Source organism: Uranotaenia lowii, chromosome 2 (genome assembly GCF_029784155.1).
Source record: "Uranotaenia lowii strain MFRU-FL chromosome 2, ASM2978415v1, whole genome shotgun sequence".
Lineage (NCBI taxonomy): Eukaryota > Metazoa > Arthropoda > Insecta > Diptera > Culicidae > Uranotaenia > Uranotaenia lowii.
The window spans coordinates 183,977,309-183,996,329 of record NC_073692.1 but is presented as its reverse complement, the minus strand read 5'-3'; the positions used below and the strand labels follow the sequence as shown (position 1 = coordinate 183,996,329).

Sequence of the window (19,021 nt, the reverse complement as noted above, 5' to 3'; positions counted from 1 at the left end):
CCGGAGGCGAATTATCAGCAGAAGTCGTGCCTACTATGGACTCCACAAGCAACTGCAGTCGAGAAGACTTAGCCCTCGCACGAAGTGTAACCTGTATATGACGCTCATTAGACCGGTTGTTCTCTACGGGCACGAGACATGGATATTGCTCGAGGAGGACCTGCGTACACTCGGAGTATTCGAGCGACGAGTGTTAAGAACCATCTTTGGCGGCGTACATGAGAACGGAGTGTGGAGGCGAAGGATGAACCACGAGCTCGCACGACTCTACGGCGAACCCAGTATCCAGAAGGTGGTGAAAGCTAGCCGGATACGCTGGGCGGGACATGTTGCGAGAATGCCGGACGACTGTCCTGCAAAACAGGTGTTCGCTACGAATCCGGTAGGAACAAGACGAGGTGGTTAGACCAAGTGGAGCGTGATCTGGCGAACGTGGGGTGCCCGAGAAATTGGAGAAAGGTTGCCATGGACCGAGTAAATTATAGGAATTATGTTCGTCAAGTTATGTCGTGAGACGGTATACTATGTAAATAAATAAAGATTTTTGATACAACGAAAAAAGAAATTACTACAATTTTTCAAAGATGACTACTTTACGTTATTTTTTTGAACTCCTAAATGCAGTTATCAGAAAAAGAAACATACTTTTGGAAAAATATCGTGAATTCCACATTTTAAGTTTAATCTTTTAACGATTTTTGATTGCATCTGTTAGTTTTTCGCTCAGGAAAACATTCTCTCCATCTTATTGGCCTGCCTTTGAAAGCTAGTGTGCATAATTAAACATCAAGTGAGTTGAATCTTTTTTTTAATGATTCAAAGCAATAAATTAAAGAATTTTTCGCCGTAAAAAACATTTAAGAGTAACTAAATCCGTGATATTTCACATATGGGACTGCTAGTAGCTTTAGGTACATATAATGTTCTAAATTTTACTGACATTACAAGGTTTCTATTGATATAAGTTGTATATGAAATTATTTATAAATTAAACGACTTAGATAGATTTTTCTTTTGGAGTGTCAAATTGATACTCTATGTCGGAAAAGGGAGTTTTTTTGTCCAGGCTTCCAGGGTTCGTCTATAAAAAAAAAGTAAAGATGCAATATTAAAGAACTTTTGAATTCATTTAGGGTCCCCGAAGAAATTTTTGTTTTTTGAGGCTTCTGAAAAAAGTTACAAGCATTCAAACTCGCAATAGTGTCAAATTGACACTCTAATGCGGATGAGGGTTAAAAAAACTGATGGCCAACTTTACGGTATTTTTTTTATCAATATGAATTGAAGAGATCAAAAAGCAAGCAAGTGGCTATCGCACCGAAACCTTAACCTTCGATTAAGATTCAGACAAAGTGGGTTGGATTGTTTTCGTCAATTTATATGACGTAAATAGCAGTTCCTTAATATATCTACCATGATGCAAAAACTTAATTCCAAATTGTTTGCTAAACAACAACGAATGAAAATTAAAATCATAAAAATAAGTAAACACTCTGTACCGGTTCATTAAAAACAGAAACACGAAAACAGTTCTAAATATTTGCATTTAAGATGCAACAGATAACATTGTTGACGCGTGCTAAGCGACAGGAATTCATCTTAAACCGCCACTGTTACTGTGAGATACTTTAGAAGACTACCGCAATAAATCTTTACAGGGGATTGAGATATACATATCTAAACTCGTTACTGACTGAGCTGAAGAAGAATTTGAGCTTACCAGCATTATTTTGAATCTTAACGTTCAATCTTAACGAACTGAATTAAAAATTAATTCATCGTTTTTAAGCTCTCTATAAACAGAACATTGCATAATTTACACGCTGTTCCACGATCTTGTCACTTCTGCTAAATTATCAACCCTATCGAGCTTCTTCAGAACGATTAGAGCAATCTACTGAAAGTCGTAGCATCTTCTAGTCGACTCAACTTCTTATGTAGGTATGAATCGTTAGTGACATTAAAGCCCCTCCGGGTTTTCTACGAGAGAAGGGCAACACCTACCAATTAACTCATTCACCGGATTCGATTCTCCCCAGCAGCAGAGCTTGCGAAGGGGGATTTACCAGTGATGACGAATGATCAGATAAAGTGCATTATAATTTCCGATCGTGGCTAGAGAGCCTCACGTTCTCACAGGTATGCACTAAGGTAATGTAACTATAGAACTAAATTTTGTTAACCTTTACTACGAGACGACAAAATGACATTTTATAAGGGGCTCACAAAATTTAAGGAAAAATAAATTTAGAAGCATTTTTTTTTAATATTTTTAATATTCTTATTTTAAGAATTCTGAAACTGGCGTTGAAAACATTTTAAAAAGGAATGTTTGCATATAGGTCACTCTAATGAGTGTGATTAGATATATGTTGGTATAAAGTTTACACGATAGACTTATTCGTCGAGAGAGTTTGTTTGCTGACGCCGGATATCACATTACAGAACTATCTTCATTGAGTAGTTCTAAAGCTGACCTCATCATATTCAGCTGCGGTTTTTTTGTAGTAACAAAATCATTGATACTTGTAATTCTGTAAGAGCCATAAAAGTTGAGTGCTGCATTAAATACAAACAATGAAGAATCTTACAATTATTGTAACGATCCTCTTCGTGCAAAGCATAATCGATGCTAAGCCATGTGAAAGTACCGAAGAATCTGTCACGTCACAACCTGTAACTATTCGGGAGACGAAAGATGGCAACGATGACGACAAGGCATCGGTGGAGGATGAAATAGAGAGAATTTTCAAAAATATTCCTCAAGAGTTCAGTAATGTTTTTCTGTTCAAACCAGTAAGAATTCTAAAGTCATACAAAATCGAAAAACTCATTATAAATTCACTTTCAGAATAACATCATTGTTGCCCCAGTTGTGTGCCCTGGGAATAAGAAACCAGATAAAAATGGAAAATGTCGGGAAGTGTGGAGCAGAGCTGGGTTCGATGATGATGATGAGGAAAATTCAACGTAATTATTTTTATCATTTGTTTTTTGTGTTCATCTCCCCATCCCCATATATGTCGAAACTTTTGAGCAAGTGTCTGAATGGAATAAGATAAAACCGAGTTCAAAATTGGATGTTTCAATAGGAGGATTCTCTCCACTGCATAGAAGTTCGTTGAAAAAGTACAACTGTACTTCTTGAGTAGTACTGAAGGGCTGCTGAAGTAAGACTCTTCGGTGAAATGTATTAACTTGAAAACTGTCATAGTTGTTGTTCAAATAAGAATTTAATTTTCGAGTTCAAACTATCCCAGAAATTCAAAGCTGCATAAAAAAATTAAAAATGTTAAGATATTGCTAAATGTATTCACTTAAAATAAGATTCTTTTGAATATGGGAATTTTTTTATTAGTCGAACTTCCAGTCTCCAGTATGAATTCGTGATCAGTTGGCAAGTAGTAATTTGAAAATCATGTAAGCAAAATAAGCCTATAATTTAAATGAGGTACCCAAACACGGGCCGTTTCGAAACAACAAACAACAGGTGTATGATAATTGTAATGGATCGAAGTATAGAACCTGAATGGTCAAATAGTATTGGACAAATACAGATAAAGTAAATAATTTAAATTCAAAATGCATCACGAAACATGGGTTTTAAATTGCAAAACAAAAATGTTGACAAAGTTATTCCCAAAGACTTGTCATGGCAATGACAGATTATAGATCACAATTCGAAAAAAAGTTTCGTGAAAAATTTACCAATTCTTTGGATTTTTACAAAAATTAAACCGCTTCTCAGACAGAGTCTGGCAAAAATGTTGATATATTGAGTTTTTTTTTAAATTTATGATAGTGATTCCATTGCTTATTTTTTATAAAAGGACTGTACAACAAGAAGTCATAAATGGACAGCCCAATTGAAATTGATGATAGACAACCCTTTAGCTGTTTAAATCTATTCCTATTGTTTAAAGAGTCTTTAAACATGTTGACATAGAGAACAGAACCAAAACAAACTGTTCTGGTTCTTCGATGGCGGTTGCTGCCGATCCACAACCGGGAGAAAAAACGTAAGTTTCAACAAAGCATTTTTTTTTCACTGCTCTGGCGGTTCGTGTTCGTAGTTAGAAAAATATGTGTAGGATAACAAAATTTAAGTTATTCATAACGTTGATCGCGATCCACCGGGCGTAAAATTCAATATTTTTTTGTAAGATTTACTAAGCGTTCACTTTAGAGCTTGAACATTGAGCCACAAAACAGTGCTAAGGATTTGGCGATGTGGCCTGTATTTTATTTTACAAGGGATCAGATGTCGTATCTCTTGTATGCAGGTTCACTAATTTAAAATCAATGGAAATAGCATCATAAAACATCATCAAAATAATATAAATTTGACTGATTTTTTTCCATGATTTTTTTTTTCTCAAACCATGCATGAATTAAAACAAGCTTTAAAAAAATATATTTTTACTGTTTGATTTTTCACTTTTAATTTCTTTAACATGCAACAAGTCGTGTATTTAAAAAAAAAACTTACCCCCTCCTATCCCGTAAGCTAAATTTGTATGATAAAGTCTGAAGTAACGTAAAAGGGAAGTATGGGAACTAGGTACAAAATGCGCCACCATCAGTATTTGTAACCAAACATTGTTCAACATTTCTGAAAATGCCAGTTTGTTCTGTTTATACTTTTATGCGTTCCTGAACATTTGTGGACCTTCTAAGTTTTTTATACCACGTAAAATTGACGAAAAACGAAAACAAAATTTTTTAGGAGTTTTTCTTGCAATTTTTCAACTTTGATCGTAAGGAATTACGGCATCTAAAAGCAAAAAATAAACACCTGTCATCTGTTCTAATGATTCATCAGAAAGCAAACAAACATTCATCAGAAAGCAAACAAATTCCTTATTCGATAGTTAATTATTTATGTTATTTGATTTTAAATAAATATGTCGAGACGGGGCAAAGCGCGCGATGTCCGCTTATCTTTATGCATGTTTCATATTTGTTTAAATGTATGTACAATTTTCATCACAATACTTCAAAAGAAATTTCTATGTTAAATTGGAAAACATAACTATAATATAAACGGAAATATTTGAAATTCCTGAATTTCATAATGATTTAATTAACTTTTTACAAGAATGTCAGTATATCTGGCAACACTGCGCGTGGCAATACATTTTTCAATCTGTGAAGTAAACTACAAGGGTTTCTTCCTGTCAAACACTTTCGGGGGCTTAAATCAATATAGGGTAAATGATCTTTATTTATTTATTTGTTTGTTTGTTTGTGTAAAAACATCAACGGATCACCTGTTGATCCTAATGATAGCTTAATAAAATAATGAGTTACAAACAAGTTGAAAACTACCTTAGTCTACACATTCCTCGATACCATTAAAAATTTTCTTCGGAAAGTGGCTCTTGAAACGTCGAAATCGAAGTACTCGGCGAAGCGGTTAAAAGTTCTTAAAATTCCTATAAGAGCGCTGTTGGCTCCGTAGTTGTTCAGCCGGATTGGAACATAGAGCTGCAGATTTTGGTTCCTTAGTCCTCGGGGTCGCACACTGAGAGGAATGGCTTCCAGCAACACGGGAGAGTCAATTCTCGACGCGAGAAGATCCGCTACGACTAAAACACGTGCAGCATTTCGGCGGACATGAAGTGTGTCCAAATCAATAAGGCGGCAACGGCTTTCGTAATTGGGTAAACGAAACGGATCTAGCCAGTTCAAGTGTCTCAGGGCATACAGCATGAAGCGCCGCTGGATAGCCTCAATTCGTTCGGCTCCATTCTGGTAAAATGAGCACCAAACTGCTGATGCATATTCGAGAGTTGAACGAACGATGCTGCAGTACAAGCTTTTTAGGCAGTACACATCTTTGAACTCCTCGGTTACGCGAAATAAGAAGCCAAGCCTTCTAGATGCTTTATCAACGATGTAATTCGTATGAGTCTTAAACACCAGCCGATGGTCTAGGATCACGCCCAGATCGTTGATGTGGTTCACCCGGGCGATGGTTTCGTTACCAAGAGTGTACTCCGCGTGTAAAGAGTTCCGCTTGCGAGAAAATGAAATGACAGCTCATTTACTCTGGTTCAGAGGCAGGCAGTTGGTGTCACACCAGTGAGCGAAGGTATTAAACTGCCTTTGCAAGAAATCGATGTCCTCTTGGCTATGGATGGTGTGGAAAAGTTTGAGGTCGTCAGCATACGCAAGTTTAGGTCCATGAAGGACAGTGAGTACATCGTTAAAATAGATGACAAAAATTATCGGTCCCAAGTGGCTTCCCTGAGGCACGCCTGAACAAGCGGAGAATTGTCTTGAGAAAAAATTTCCTGTTTGAACTGATAATTTTCGTCCCGTTAAGTAGCTTCGAAACCAGTCCAGTAAAGATCCACAGAATCCTAAGCGTTCGAGTTTAACGATTGCAATATCGTGATTTACTTTATCGAAGGCAGCAGACAAATCAGTATAGATGGCGTCAGTTTGAGACTTCATGGCAAAGCTATCTTGCACGAACGATGTGAAAGTCAGCATATTTGTAGTCGTGGATCGTTTTGGTGAAAATCCGTGTTGATCGTTGGAAAAGTATTGCTTCGTGGACGAAAAAATTGGATCCAGAACAACCAAGTTGTTTATATCTTTCTTATCTCCTTTTTTGTGAACAGGAAACATGTAAGCTTCTTTCCAGAGCGAGGGAAAGATTACGAAGTTCAGCGAAGCTCGAAAAATGTGCCTAATGGGGGTCAGTAGGTGTGGCATGAAACGTTTCAAGAAGATGGCTGGTATCCCGTCCGGACCCGTAGAAGATGAATTTTTAAGCTTAGCTGTCGCCTTCAAAATGGCTGCGTCATCGAATGTGATACCGTTCAAGGAAGAATCTAGAGGTGAAATATTTCTTACAGCCATATCCAGTTGCTCTGAGGAAATGGACCCCGTTGTGAAAACGCTTGAAAACTTCTCAGATTACATATTTCAGGATCGGTGTTTGCTGAGTTTCCGTTCAAGAACATTTGAGACGATAGTCCGGATTCTCTCCGCTGATTTTTGACGTACTTCCAGAAAGATTTCGGATTGGTTTTAAAATTGCGTTGTAGCCGGTGAAGATAGTTCTGGTAGCAACGCCTGCTGCTTTTTTGTACGCTGTGTTTAGTTTGCGGAATTTCTTCTTTTGTGTAGAGGGACACTTGTGCTTGCTGTAGTATCGAAGAGCACGGTTTTTAGCCGTCTTCAATTGTCGCAGCTGGTTAGTGATCCAGGGAGCTCGAGGGTTGGAAGGTAAGCTGCGTTTCGGAGCATGACGATCGATTATGTAGTTCAGTATGTTTGAGAAAGTCGCAGCGGCAGCATTGGGGTTAGAGAGATCGAGCTCGTTCTCCCATTCGATGGAACCTAGGACGCGAGAGATAGCTTCGTAATCGGCGTTTTTGAAGTCCTGGTAGAAGGAAGCAGTTTCCTCTAAGGGGGCGTTAATGTTAGTGACATCGAGTGAGACCACTAAAGCTGGATGATGAAAAACAACTTTGACGAGAGGAGCGGGAGCTAAATCAATTGTCGGATTCCTGAAGCCTTCGTTTATAAAGCAGAGGTCTAGCATACGGCCGTTTTAGTTTTCGAAGCTGTTGATCTGGCGAAGAGTCGCGGTGCTCAATGAGTCCAGGAAGATGTTGGAAGGAGCCGAGAAATAGGAGCGCATAGGATCTGGGAACAAAAAGGCACCGTGGGATGGGCACCATTTCAAGCCAGGCATGTTAAAATCACCGATAACAAGAATATCATCTACGGGAGAGCAGATTGAGCTAACTTTGGAGAGGCAGCGCGAGAAAGACTCAGCTACAACCAGATCACTAGAGCGATCAGGAGGCACGTACACAACGCATAAGTACAGTTTCCGGTCCCCGAGATCAATGCGGGCCCAAAGAAGTTCCAAATCGTTCCAGGAACTGTCTTCGATCAGCTGAGCCGTGAGTCTGGACTTTACGGCATCTTGAGCGGAAGTAGTCGAAATCTGATCTTGAGCGGAACCATTTACTTTTCCTGAGATCTAGGCAATGATTATTTATGAATCTTATCGAAATGTTGAAAAAAAAAAACACTTTTTCAAGATCTTTTCATACAAGCTTTGTCATTTTTGCTGAAATTAATAAAATGAAATAATGTTATTAGAAGCTTTAAAAACATACGCACTTCTGCTGCAATTTTCACCAATCTATGATGACTTTTAACGTCAATTTCTGTAACCCTTGGCCGTTATAAACTGATTTTAATGACTAAAATGGTAGCAAAATTCTTAAAAAAGCATTATTCGGGTTTTTGTAACAAGTTTTCCATCAAAATATCAATGAAAAGCGTAGTTTTTAAAAGTAAAATATGATCTTGAGTGGAATCATCTTTGATCTTGAGCGGAACTACTAGCTTCCAAAATAATCCGCTAGGTGCGCCGCCTTATGCCTCATGTCTCACACGCAAGTTTTACCACCCCTGAATGTATGCAACACCTTTGTATTTTTCTTATTATATCAGCTTTAGGGATAGAAAAGATGTAAAATTGAGTTCGTCTCTTTCTGAATTTTTCTTCAAAAGATTTGAAATTTTACACCTTTCATACGTTTTTAAATTCCTACATAAATATGATTTAGAACATCATATCGAATATCATTTCGAACTTTGAATTATGTGAGCAACAACTATTATAGGTACAGATAAAGATGGATATCAAGTGTATACGATTGACTTCGAATGTATTTTAGATCACCATTCAAAATTGTTGTTTCTTATTTCGCTCAAATGTTCTAATAAATAAAAATATATTTCAGGAGAAAAAATTGCTGATAGCCACTGCTGAACACTAGTCAAAAGTGTTTCCTTATTATTTCCTTTCCCCCACATTCCCAACCAAATTTTTTGCAAGGATGCAGAGGTGACCTCGGTCCTTAAGCACAAAGTTGTTCTTTCATCCCTTTCTAATTTTTTCTAACCTATCTATTGACTACTAGGACGTGGCCGGCGCCGTTATTAATGTTCAAAGAGAGAGCATCAGTTTTGTGCATTGTGAATGTGTAGCCAATCCCAGGTTCCGTTCATTTGACCTCTGAACAAAATTGATGGCCTCGGTCAATCACGGAGTAGCAACCATTGGCGATGTGGAACTCGTTCTACTGAGCCACGCCTGCGATCATGGAATCCGAAATGTATTGACTTGTATTTGAACCAAATTTAGAAATCAATCAACGAGTATACTAAAATACTTTGAAATTCTTTATCAAAACATCTTAAGGTGCATTTCGGGTTCAATGATTCAAGGTGGATGTGAGTAGTCAATCAAGCTAAGCTAAGCTAAGCTAAGAAAAGATGTAAAATTGAGTTCGAATAGAACCAAAAATTACAATATTTGGTGTCATTGCGTACCAAACCAGCCACACAAAATGTTTAATTTTTTGGGGTACAATAAATGTTTTTCGATTGTTTCTTTCAGACGGACGACGATCAGGAGGAGGAAGCCTTTCTGTCACGTCCTGTGACCTTTAACTTTCACTAGGTCAACTAGGTACATATTTTTTGGCATAATTCGAGAACTTATGAAGCCAATAAAGTAAAGTCATTATTTCAGAAAAAGAATCAATCTTCATTGCCATTACTATTCGAACTTTAAGAAGCAGCTTTCGTTTAAAGAGGTTGTTCTTGATGTTGAAATTCCAGTTAAAAACGATATTCCAATAAGCAAAAATTCAAATTATTTTTAACACAAATTCTTTCAGTTCTACAATGTGTAGCAAGGCACACCGGGTAAACTATTATATAATACATAACGATTCAATTGGTAGCCTGAACCTATCCGATTCCCTAGTTTGTGATGTTTACACTTGAGCTCGAACTCATGGAAATCGGAAAATGTTTTATAAATTGAGCTAAATACTTAATGTTTCCATACTTTTTCAATATAAATAAATTTTATCGTGATTCTTAAGAAACTGAAATTTATCATAAAATTTATTCTATGAATGAGTTGTTTAGAGCAAGGTTGCCGAAATCACAGAAAAATATGCAATTATACCGAATTTTGAGAAAATTTTTATCACAGAATATGTGTCACAGAACACAGAATTTCGAAATATTCACAGATTTCACCGAACTTTTGAATTTCGATTGGATTTCCATAGATTTTTTTGTTCAATAAAAAATTTAGAATTCTTACTTTGAATTAGAAAAGTATGATGAGATTTTAAATGTAAACTGATTTTTCTCAACTAAAACATAAAATAGACCCAATTTATTATGATTTTTCAACGAATTTAAAGGAGTTAGCATCAGCGAGATCTATCACAGAATTTGTTCAAATCACAAAAAACAGATTTTTTTTATTCTCAAAAAAATACCTTGAATAGGAGCAATGTACTTTTTTTTGCCAAATGTTTAACTTAGGGCATCTTCTTTTGTATAAGTGACTTTGTCGTTACCTTCAAAATTTGTTCGGTGCAATATGACCCTACACACGCACATTCAAATAATCAATCAAATATACTCAGGAATTTAATTATTGGGATAAAATAACTAAAATTTGAGTTAAGAGAATCGATTCTTTCAAAATAAGATACACTGAATGAAAGTGAAAACTGGATATCTTTTTTGAAGTAAGAAATAAATATGAACGGATATTTTGAGATCAACTTTGTATGGCTAAGTTTTTGTTACTTACGTAAAAACATCAATTTTTGAACTTTAAAACCTTTAAAGATGAAATTTATTTGAATTGTTCACAGTTACACAAACATTTGGAATGATAGCTATTAAAGATGCTGACAGTAAAAAATGGTTCCGCTCAAGATCAGAATTCTTTCTTCAGTAAAACAGCTCTAGAGTTATTAGGATTTACTCTAAAATATTCTACAAATCATCATTAGAAAGCAGAAACCAAGATCTATCTGCTGAACTAAAAAAATATTCGTTCGGATATAACCCCTATCCATACCGGTTGGTCAACTGTTCCGAGTTGCGTCGAAATGAGCCAATTAGTTCCGCTCAAGATCATTTACCCTACACGTAATAAACGTTTAATGACGCGTTTGGGTACACACATATGCGCACTTTGCCCCTAACGAAATGGAAATCATACTTTAGAAAGCCTTCCATAATTTAACGAAAGACTTTATATAATTGGTTAAAGTGTTCCAGTTTATATATTTATGGTGAAGAACAGTCCTCTTTTCAAAAGTTTTGTCGAATTTACTGGATTGCATTCTTCATTTACGAGTTATAAAAGATTCCTCCTGACGTGGGCGTTTTACCCCCAGTTCCCCTTACTTTCATTATGGTTGAAATCTTATTGGAAATTTGATCAAGAGTCTGGAAGATATAGTTTATTTGATTTGAGCATAGAATGATTTGCTTAGGAAAAAAATTTCTATGCTTAAATCAATTTAGCAAAAACTATCAAACATTTGAGCAAATTCAAATATTTTAATCGTCGATGACATTAAATGAAATGTTCAAACTTCAAAATAAGGGAACGAAATTATGCAGATCAAATCTGATCCAAATTTATAACTCTAGTTTGGAAATTAAATTTCGGTAAACTGCAGTATTAATAATGTTGAACAATACACCGTGAAAATATAAAATTCTCTGCATATTTTTCTAAGGTTTCTTACATTATTTTCATGTTTCTTCATCAGAATATATTTTTTATTAAAAATCAATTCCTCAATTATCACATTGCGGATCATATACGAAAAATCTTGTTTTTTCGTTTGCGACAAATGTGCCACTTTTAGCAGCATAACTCAAATGTCATGAATTTATTAATGTAACTCTGTTCTACGAAACAGAACACAGCATTTTCGGTGACTCATAAATACTAAATTTAAGCTAATTTTAAGATATTTTTTAAATTAAATTCTTCAACGAAATAGTCATCTTGATTTTCATCTTGATTGTTATCAAATTTCAATACGATTTCTGTATTTAAATTCATCAGATTACAATATTAAATGTTAGCCAAACAGTGAAATTTGTTTCATTTAATTTAAATTTTGAAGTTTTGGGTTTTGGGATTCATAATTTCAAACATTTATTTTAAATCCTTGTAAACCTGAATTAAAATATGATCTTCGAATGGTGATGCTAAATTTTTAATTCCTGACCGCATTTTTGAATCTTTATTATGTTTGAGTTCAGCTTTAGAATTGAGTTTAAGAACTTCGAACATGAAAAGAATATAAGCATCTTTTTAAAATTTCCAAATTTGCAACAAACATTTAACTTTGATTCGTTTGTTTTTATATGTTTTTATATATAAAAAATTTAGAAGACTTTTTGAATTTCTCATCTCGCTCTTCGAGGTAGTTTTAAACTCTGGGTTTTGGTAAAATTTGTAAAATAAATTTCAATTTAGAGGCTTAATTGAAGAGAGATCAGAGTAGCTAATAAATTTTAAAACTTATGGACATTCTTCTTACACATTTTTCATCTATTCAACTCTGTCTTGGAAATTTAAATTATAATTCTGAATTTTGAATTTTGGATTGAATCCCTGATCTTTCCTTTTTTCAATTTTCCCGGTTTTGGGTCTAAATTCACAGTTTTTTCCCGGTTTTCCCGGTTCGTTTTTCAATTCTTGGTTTTTCCCGGTTTTCCCGGTTCTGTGGGAACCCTGAATGAACATGAAAAAAAAAGTTTGGAAGGATTTTATTTTTCTTTCATGTACGGGAAAATATTATCTAAAAGTTTAAAATGCATATGAGTTTCGAATATCATTGATTAAATTTTCTTTGAAATGCAAAACCAAATTTGATCCAGCACCTCGAAATAGCTTTTCATTTCTAGTTTAAATAATAATAATTCTGACTTTCATGATTTTTCATTGAAATCAATGGAAATAGCATCACAAAAATGAATCACTTAATTTTTGGGTAAAATCACAGGAAATCAGATTTTTTTTTCGCAAAAAACACAGATAATTTTCGGCAATCTTGGTTTAAAGTTGAAAATTTTGAGCATTCATATCTTTGTGAATCTATCTGCGCAATCTCTGTTTAAAATTCTGATGTAAGCTTGCAATGCTCATAGCATTGGTGCTATTTAACAATTTTTAATAATGTATTTTTACATCGAAATTACAAGAATGTTGTATGTTTTATATGACATGTCATACTCATGTCTATCAATTTTTTTCAGCCTCAATACACTCGATCAGTTATCAATTTATTTTTTAAAATTCTTATCAGGGCCAGGTTACACCACCCTTAGTAGTTTTAGAAAAGAAATTTGAACTTGAGAAACTTGAAGAACAAATAAAAACCAATTTTTTTTATTCTCAGAAGATCTGGAAATTTTTTTTTGTGATGTGAAGAGAATTTCTGGTTTTTTAGCTTCAAAAGGAAAAAAAATCATAGCACTGTTTGTCTAGTTTAGAACGATTTCAAGAAAAAAAAATCGGCATCTCTGAAAATTTACCACGTTATAGAGGAGACTATCTAACGCTATCTAACGCACTATTCATGGAAAAAATGATTGTCTAATAATTGTTCCTGAAAACTTCAAGTTTTACATTCTCTAGCTAAGATGTATGAAAATTCTTAAAAAATAAATAATATCTTCAATCATTTTGATGAAAAAGTTTTTAATCAAACATATTGTTAAAAAAAAAAATGTATAAGTTTGTAAGAAAATTTTAAAATTATCTATAAAAAATCTAAAATTTTCTGTTTAAAATAACTGCCAACACTGAGGAGAATTTACAAAAACACTGTTAAGAAGGTGTATTCTCTATGATTATTTCCATTGAGAACAGAAAGTAGATTTTAGTTGAGGCCAGAATGTTACAATTTAATCATTCAACATCATATTGTTTCTCTCTAAAAATTCTTTTGTACTTTGAAAATATTTGGGTGTTTTTCTTAAAATAAAAATATTAAAATTAACTGTTTCAATAATTTTAGTAGAGTCTCGTCCCATTTTCTGAAACTTTGGAAATCTAGTTTGAAAATCATTTCACGGTTTTGTAAGACAGAAACAATAAAATGTTGAAAAATTTACTTCAAAATCAATAACTTTTTGCCAAAATGGTTGACCAAAAACTAACCTTATTATTTATTTTTGAAAGAGTTTTTATGTATATATGCTTAGAAATGTATAATTAAAAAGTTTTGGGGAAAAAGTTATAAGTGAAATTTCTAAAATTTTACTCGTGTATTCTGTTTGCTAAACTTAAAAAAAAGGATATTTTAGACCCTTAGATAGCTTTTTTTTCGTGAATAGGGCCTAGAATAGGAGAGAATCTCTTCTATCATGTGGAAAATTCCCAACAAAAAACACCGTGAGCAGCATTGGCATTGTCTTTGAAATCGACATTCTGAATCCAAGTTCGGAGTCTTAATTATGAGCTTTATATCTGAACTCTGATTCTAAATTTCTCTTTTAATGTGAAATCTCATTCAAAATACCGGTAATAAAATTTCAATATGCATTTCTGAGTAGTTTTTAAATTTGGATTCTGAATTCTCGCTTTCCAAGCTGATTCAGCTTTCACATTCTAAATGCTCTCTTTGTTTTATTTAAATATTAAATATAGCCGGAACAAATTTGAAAACTTGTCACTTGGTTGGCGCATCACAAGGGGGGTAATAAAAAATAATCAAAATTTTCAATAAATTGGAACAAGTTGGACAAAAGCTTCCATGCAATATATTTGTATTCAAGAATTTATCAGTTTTTTTTAAATAAAATACGGTGAATTTTAACTATTCCTTCGGAAAAAACTTAACCTTCCGACCTTATTTGATTGAGAAAATTGAAATATTTTAATTCTATTTTCGGATTTTAATTTATGCTAAAATTTGATAGAAAAAACAATGATTTAAATTTTCACAAACTTGATTCTCTTCGATCCACGCATAATTAATCTGGAAATGTGTCCCTTTCTTAGCAACGTGTATTAATTCTTTAAAAAAAAATCTAGTTTTCGTAGAATCAGACTGATTCATCAAGCTCCTATATCCCATTTCAAAACTAGTTTTTAAAGCAAATCGTCATTCGCTTTCCAAATAGTTCCGCCGGGTTCCTTTCCTTTGGCTTCTTTTCTTCGGAAGTGATGGAGTAATTACCTAAATATGAACGTCTGTTCCAATGAGGGCTCTTCCATAAATTCCGACCAACTTCAAAAAGTTATTGAGGCATAGGGATTTCTATTTGTTCGATAGTCATCATCTGAGTCTGTACATGACAAAGACAGTTTTTGAAACGTATTCTCTGTACTGCCTCTAAGCTGCGCTCACAGAAATTGTCTTTAAAACGACAAACTCCATGCGGTCAATATTTGCTTAAATTTATTCAAACAAAACGATGATCGATGGAATAAGGAAGTCATTTAATATAAAGCAGGTGGTTGGGTCGATAAATCGGTCAGTCTTTGCCAATACCCATTCATAACTTTAAACATTAGATCTCGAAGGAGAGAAAAAAGTCTCAAACAAAATGACCAAAATTGTGATATTTGCAATGATCGTCGCTCACGTTCTGTTTTGTTGCGATAGTTTCGCGATAATTCCAGCATCCAGTAATGGTGTTCCAGCCCCGGTTCCTCAACAATATCATCACTACAGCCGACCGATGGTGTACCAGATAAGCTTCTTCTACAATTATTACCCGGAGAAACCTAGTGAAGACCGGAAGCAGATGGAGAGCCAAAAAACGAAAGAAAATTGCGCGGAATCTACTCCTTCACCGATACCGGAACCGGAAAATTCAGCCGTTTTTTCGCTGCTAGACGCCCCGATAGTGTGTCCTCAAGGACAAGCAGCAGATCCCAAAGGCAAATGCCGGAATATAGTTTAGTAAGCCTAGTCTGACGAAAGAATAATGAAAAAAAAAAACCAAAATTCATGTCACCAGTGACAAAGTATTCAAAACAATTTTTTTATTTGCTCACAATGGTCCCAATCAAAAATTATGTGTGCTCGTCTAAGCGCATTCCACTGTTATTTGTTGTTTGCTGCGCGCGTCGCTGTCTAATAATCAAAACAAATTTCGACTCAAGCGTAACCGTTCTATACTCTCTGGAGGAGGGAGGTCAAGGGCATCCGGTCGGAAGAAGTCTGACTCTACCAGGAACCACGACATTTTCCCCTGTGGTCTAGCTTCTGATTTCCGGGACAAACTTTGGGGGCTATTAATATATTGGTTCCCTAAAAAAATACAGGTAAAATTACATAGAACTTTTATTCATAAAACATTCAAAAACTTACGCCTATCGGCAAGGGGCCAAGAGGAGGTAATTGTTCCGTGTTTTGTCCCAAGTCTTGCGCTTCAACTTCCGGATCTGGTTGGATCATTTCCTCCACTGTTTCTTCTTCTCCAACGATTGCCACCTCTGCTTGTTCTTCATTGGAATCTTGCGAAGATACATGACCGATTAATGTCACCCATAAGAGACACAACGTTAGTAGAGCTAGCACTGATTTAGTCCTGTTTGCCATTTTCAACTGCTGCTGAATAAATTCGGGTTGAATGTGATCGATGCAACTGATTTTTGGTGTTTGGCTTCGAGAAGAGAGATGCTCGAAATTTTTTGTGCGTGGTACATAAAGCATACGTTTAAAGCGTCCACTATCGATAGAAAAATTCGTTGAATGAAACTAATGGGGGATAAAGCGTGCAAACATGTTTTTCAGCAGAATGCTGAATTTGTACACTTTTTTAGTAAACACGACAGGTAATATCTAGGTGAATTTAGGAAATATTTAATATTGACTTTTTAGCGTCTCAATGCTCTGGCTCATGTTAAATAATTTGAAACTTAATTATATTGCAACTCTCTGAAGAACTCTGTTGAAAGCTCTTGAAACTAGTTAAAGATCCGTAGAGGTTTTTTCTAATAATTTCTAGAAAACATGAATAAAACTTAGGCCACACTAGGCAACATGAGATTTTGAATACTTAGACTTGCTTATATTTACACATAGGTCTTGACGATGAACTGCATGTCTCAAGTCTCCCGACAAGAATGAAGACTTAGATGTTAAAATAACACGTTTAAACAACCAAGCAATCAATGTAAATTTGTAAGTTTCTTTCGTATCAAATGTAGAAGAAATGATTTTTTTCCCAACTTTGAGCACGAAAAATGAAACTTTTCAGGGGTGCCATTCACCATTTCGCAATTATGCTTAAGCCTAATCCGCTCTTGAGTGTCAATATGACTTTATTCGGGTGCATTAGACTGCCCCAAATATGTATGGGAAATTTCGAACTTGTGAAATGTTATGCGCTGCTGACTTAAATTGATCCTAGGCTTAGTAAAAGGTCTCATGCCGAATTTGGGCTAGATCGGATCACGGGAAGGGGTCGCTCAACGAGCCTAAAGTTTATATAAGATTTTGGGACATTTTGTTCGGGAGGATAATGAAAATCCAGCTTTTCATGAATAACTTTGGTCCTCTTCTGCCGATTTCTTTCGAAAACGGTTTTTCTTAAAGTCTAAACAATGACAAATATTTCATCCGAAGGCACCATTTCGATACGACTTATGATAAAAAAGTTAATAACTTTTTTATCTTAACTCGAATCGAAATGCAGTCTTCGGGTGAAATATTTGTCATAATTAAGGTTTACAGAAAAAATTTCAAAAGAAGTCGGCCGAAGGGGAACAAAGTTGATAATAAAAAACTGGATTTTCATGTTTCTCCCGAACAAAATGTCCCAAAATCCCATACAAACTTCAGGCGACGTAGAGCGACCCCTTCCCGTGATCCGATCTAGCCCAAATTCGGCATGAAACCTTTTACTACACGGAAAATAATAAAAAGGTAAAATTTACCGAGTTAGCAAAGGTGAACGCTCGTGAAAGCCAAAAAGGTAACTTCTACCTCTTCGAGGTGAAACTCACCTCACAGTTGGGTAAAATTTACCTGAATCGAGGTTGGAAAAAAGGTACAATTCACCGAGAAAAAAGGTGAATCCAAATAAGGTAAAACTTACCTCGTAGCGAGGTGTAATTGACCTGGATTGAGCTAAACAAAACGGTACAATTCTTCTTAAAAAAAAATAACTGTTCGCCGAACCCGTTCATTGAGGTTAAGCTGTTTTGTCATTCTAGGAACAAGTTTTGCTTTGTGCCTTATATGTGAAAATCGAAATAGAATGGTAAGTGCTCTTAAATATCATTTAGTTGTGCTGGTTCTCGTCATAATACTATTGATTTTGTTTCAGATCGGCCCATAGAGCTTTGAGGTGTATTCCACGTCATCCTCCAACCGGAAAAGCCGAACCTGACCGGATTAGTCGAACGGAGGAGGCCATGAATGTACGCAACGCAGGTGGATTCAGCGGCCATAGTGGCTCAGAAGAACGCGAAGCCGAATTACCAGTCCCTATTTATCTCCAATAAATATCATTTTTGAACGAATTTTGTATTTTTTTAATTTTTATTGAAGAAAACAATCAAACCAACCAGCATTTACATTTTAAATCAGTAAATGGGAAAACGGTATTATTTACTATTTTGCTAAATGAATGCGAAAAAGGTAAAATTTACCTTTTTGCTAGGTGAATGAAAAAAAATGTAAAATTTACCTCGAAAGAGGGTCGGAAAAAAATCACCTCGCAAAAAGGTAAATTTTACCTTTTTTTTATTTTCCGTGTAGGTCTAGGATCAATTTAAGTCAGCACTCTAGGGTGCACCCACTTAAAAAAAAAATTTGGGTACTCTCAATCGATTCTTGAAATTTTAAATTTTGCATCATTACTTTTTTATGGACGCACTCTGAAGGCCAAGAAAAAAAACTCGCTAATCACACCTTGAGTGTTAATTTGACATTCCTCGCTTAAAACGCTCAATCTCTCTTGTTTCTCAACCGATTTTTACAAATTTTATTTTTTTTCTCAAACATTATTCACATACATCACTATAGTCTTTGTAGATCAGCTACGGAATGCTCGAAAAAAATTTCGCTTAGTTAACAAGAAAACTGAAGTTAGAACCTTTAACGGGTGACAACTAAAATTTTGTAATTTCTCTTTCAAGCTGTGGAAAATAGTTAAGTGTATTTGAAGAAAATTTGATTTA

The 19,021-nt window shown here is 35.0% G+C and overlaps 2 protein-coding genes across 2 annotated transcripts; one reads left to right on the top strand and one right to left on the bottom strand.

Annotated features, from left to right (window-relative positions):
- The first annotated feature begins 2,424 nt into the window (after window positions 1–2,424).
- On the top strand, window positions 2,425–17,145 carry LOC129748368 (uncharacterized). Its single transcript, XM_055742969.1, has 3 exons — window positions 2,425–2,796; window positions 2,852–2,970; window positions 15,492–17,145. The coding sequence occupies exons 1-3, from the start codon at window positions 2,578–2,580 to the stop codon at window positions 15,790–15,792; spliced, it is 639 nt and encodes a 212-aa protein (XP_055598944.1). The 5' UTR covers window positions 2,425–2,577; the 3' UTR covers window positions 15,793–17,145.
- LOC129748369 (uncharacterized) lies at window positions 15,860–16,484 on the bottom strand. Its single transcript, XM_055742970.1, has 2 exons — window positions 16,203–16,484; window positions 15,860–16,142 (listed from the first exon to the last, which is right to left on the bottom strand). Exons 1-2 carry the CDS (start codon window positions 16,431–16,433, stop codon window positions 16,059–16,061), a joined length of 315 nt encoding a protein of 104 aa, XP_055598945.1. The 5' UTR covers window positions 16,434–16,484; the 3' UTR covers window positions 15,860–16,058.
- Window positions 17,146–19,021: the final 1,876 nt, after the last annotated feature.

Coding starts and splice junctions, on each gene's coding strand:
- LOC129748368 (XM_055742969.1), top strand. CDS start 2,578: ATGAAGAATCTTACAATTATTGTAACGATCCTCTTCGTGCAAAGCATA. Junction 2,797..2,851: donor ATGTTTTTCTGTTCAAACCA/GTAAGAATTCTA, acceptor ATTCACTTTCAG/AATAACATCATTGTTGCCCC. Junction 2,971..15,491: donor GATGATGAGGAAAATTCAAC/GTAATTATTTTT, acceptor TTGTTGCGATAG/TTTCGCGATAATTCCAGCAT.
- LOC129748369 (XM_055742970.1), bottom strand. CDS start 16,433: ATGGCAAACAGGACTAAATCAGTGCTAGCTCTACTAACGTTGTGTCTC. Junction 16,143..16,202: donor TTGGCCCCTTGCCGATAGGC/GTAAGTTTTTGA, acceptor GTATTTTTTTAG/GGAACCAATATATTAATAGC.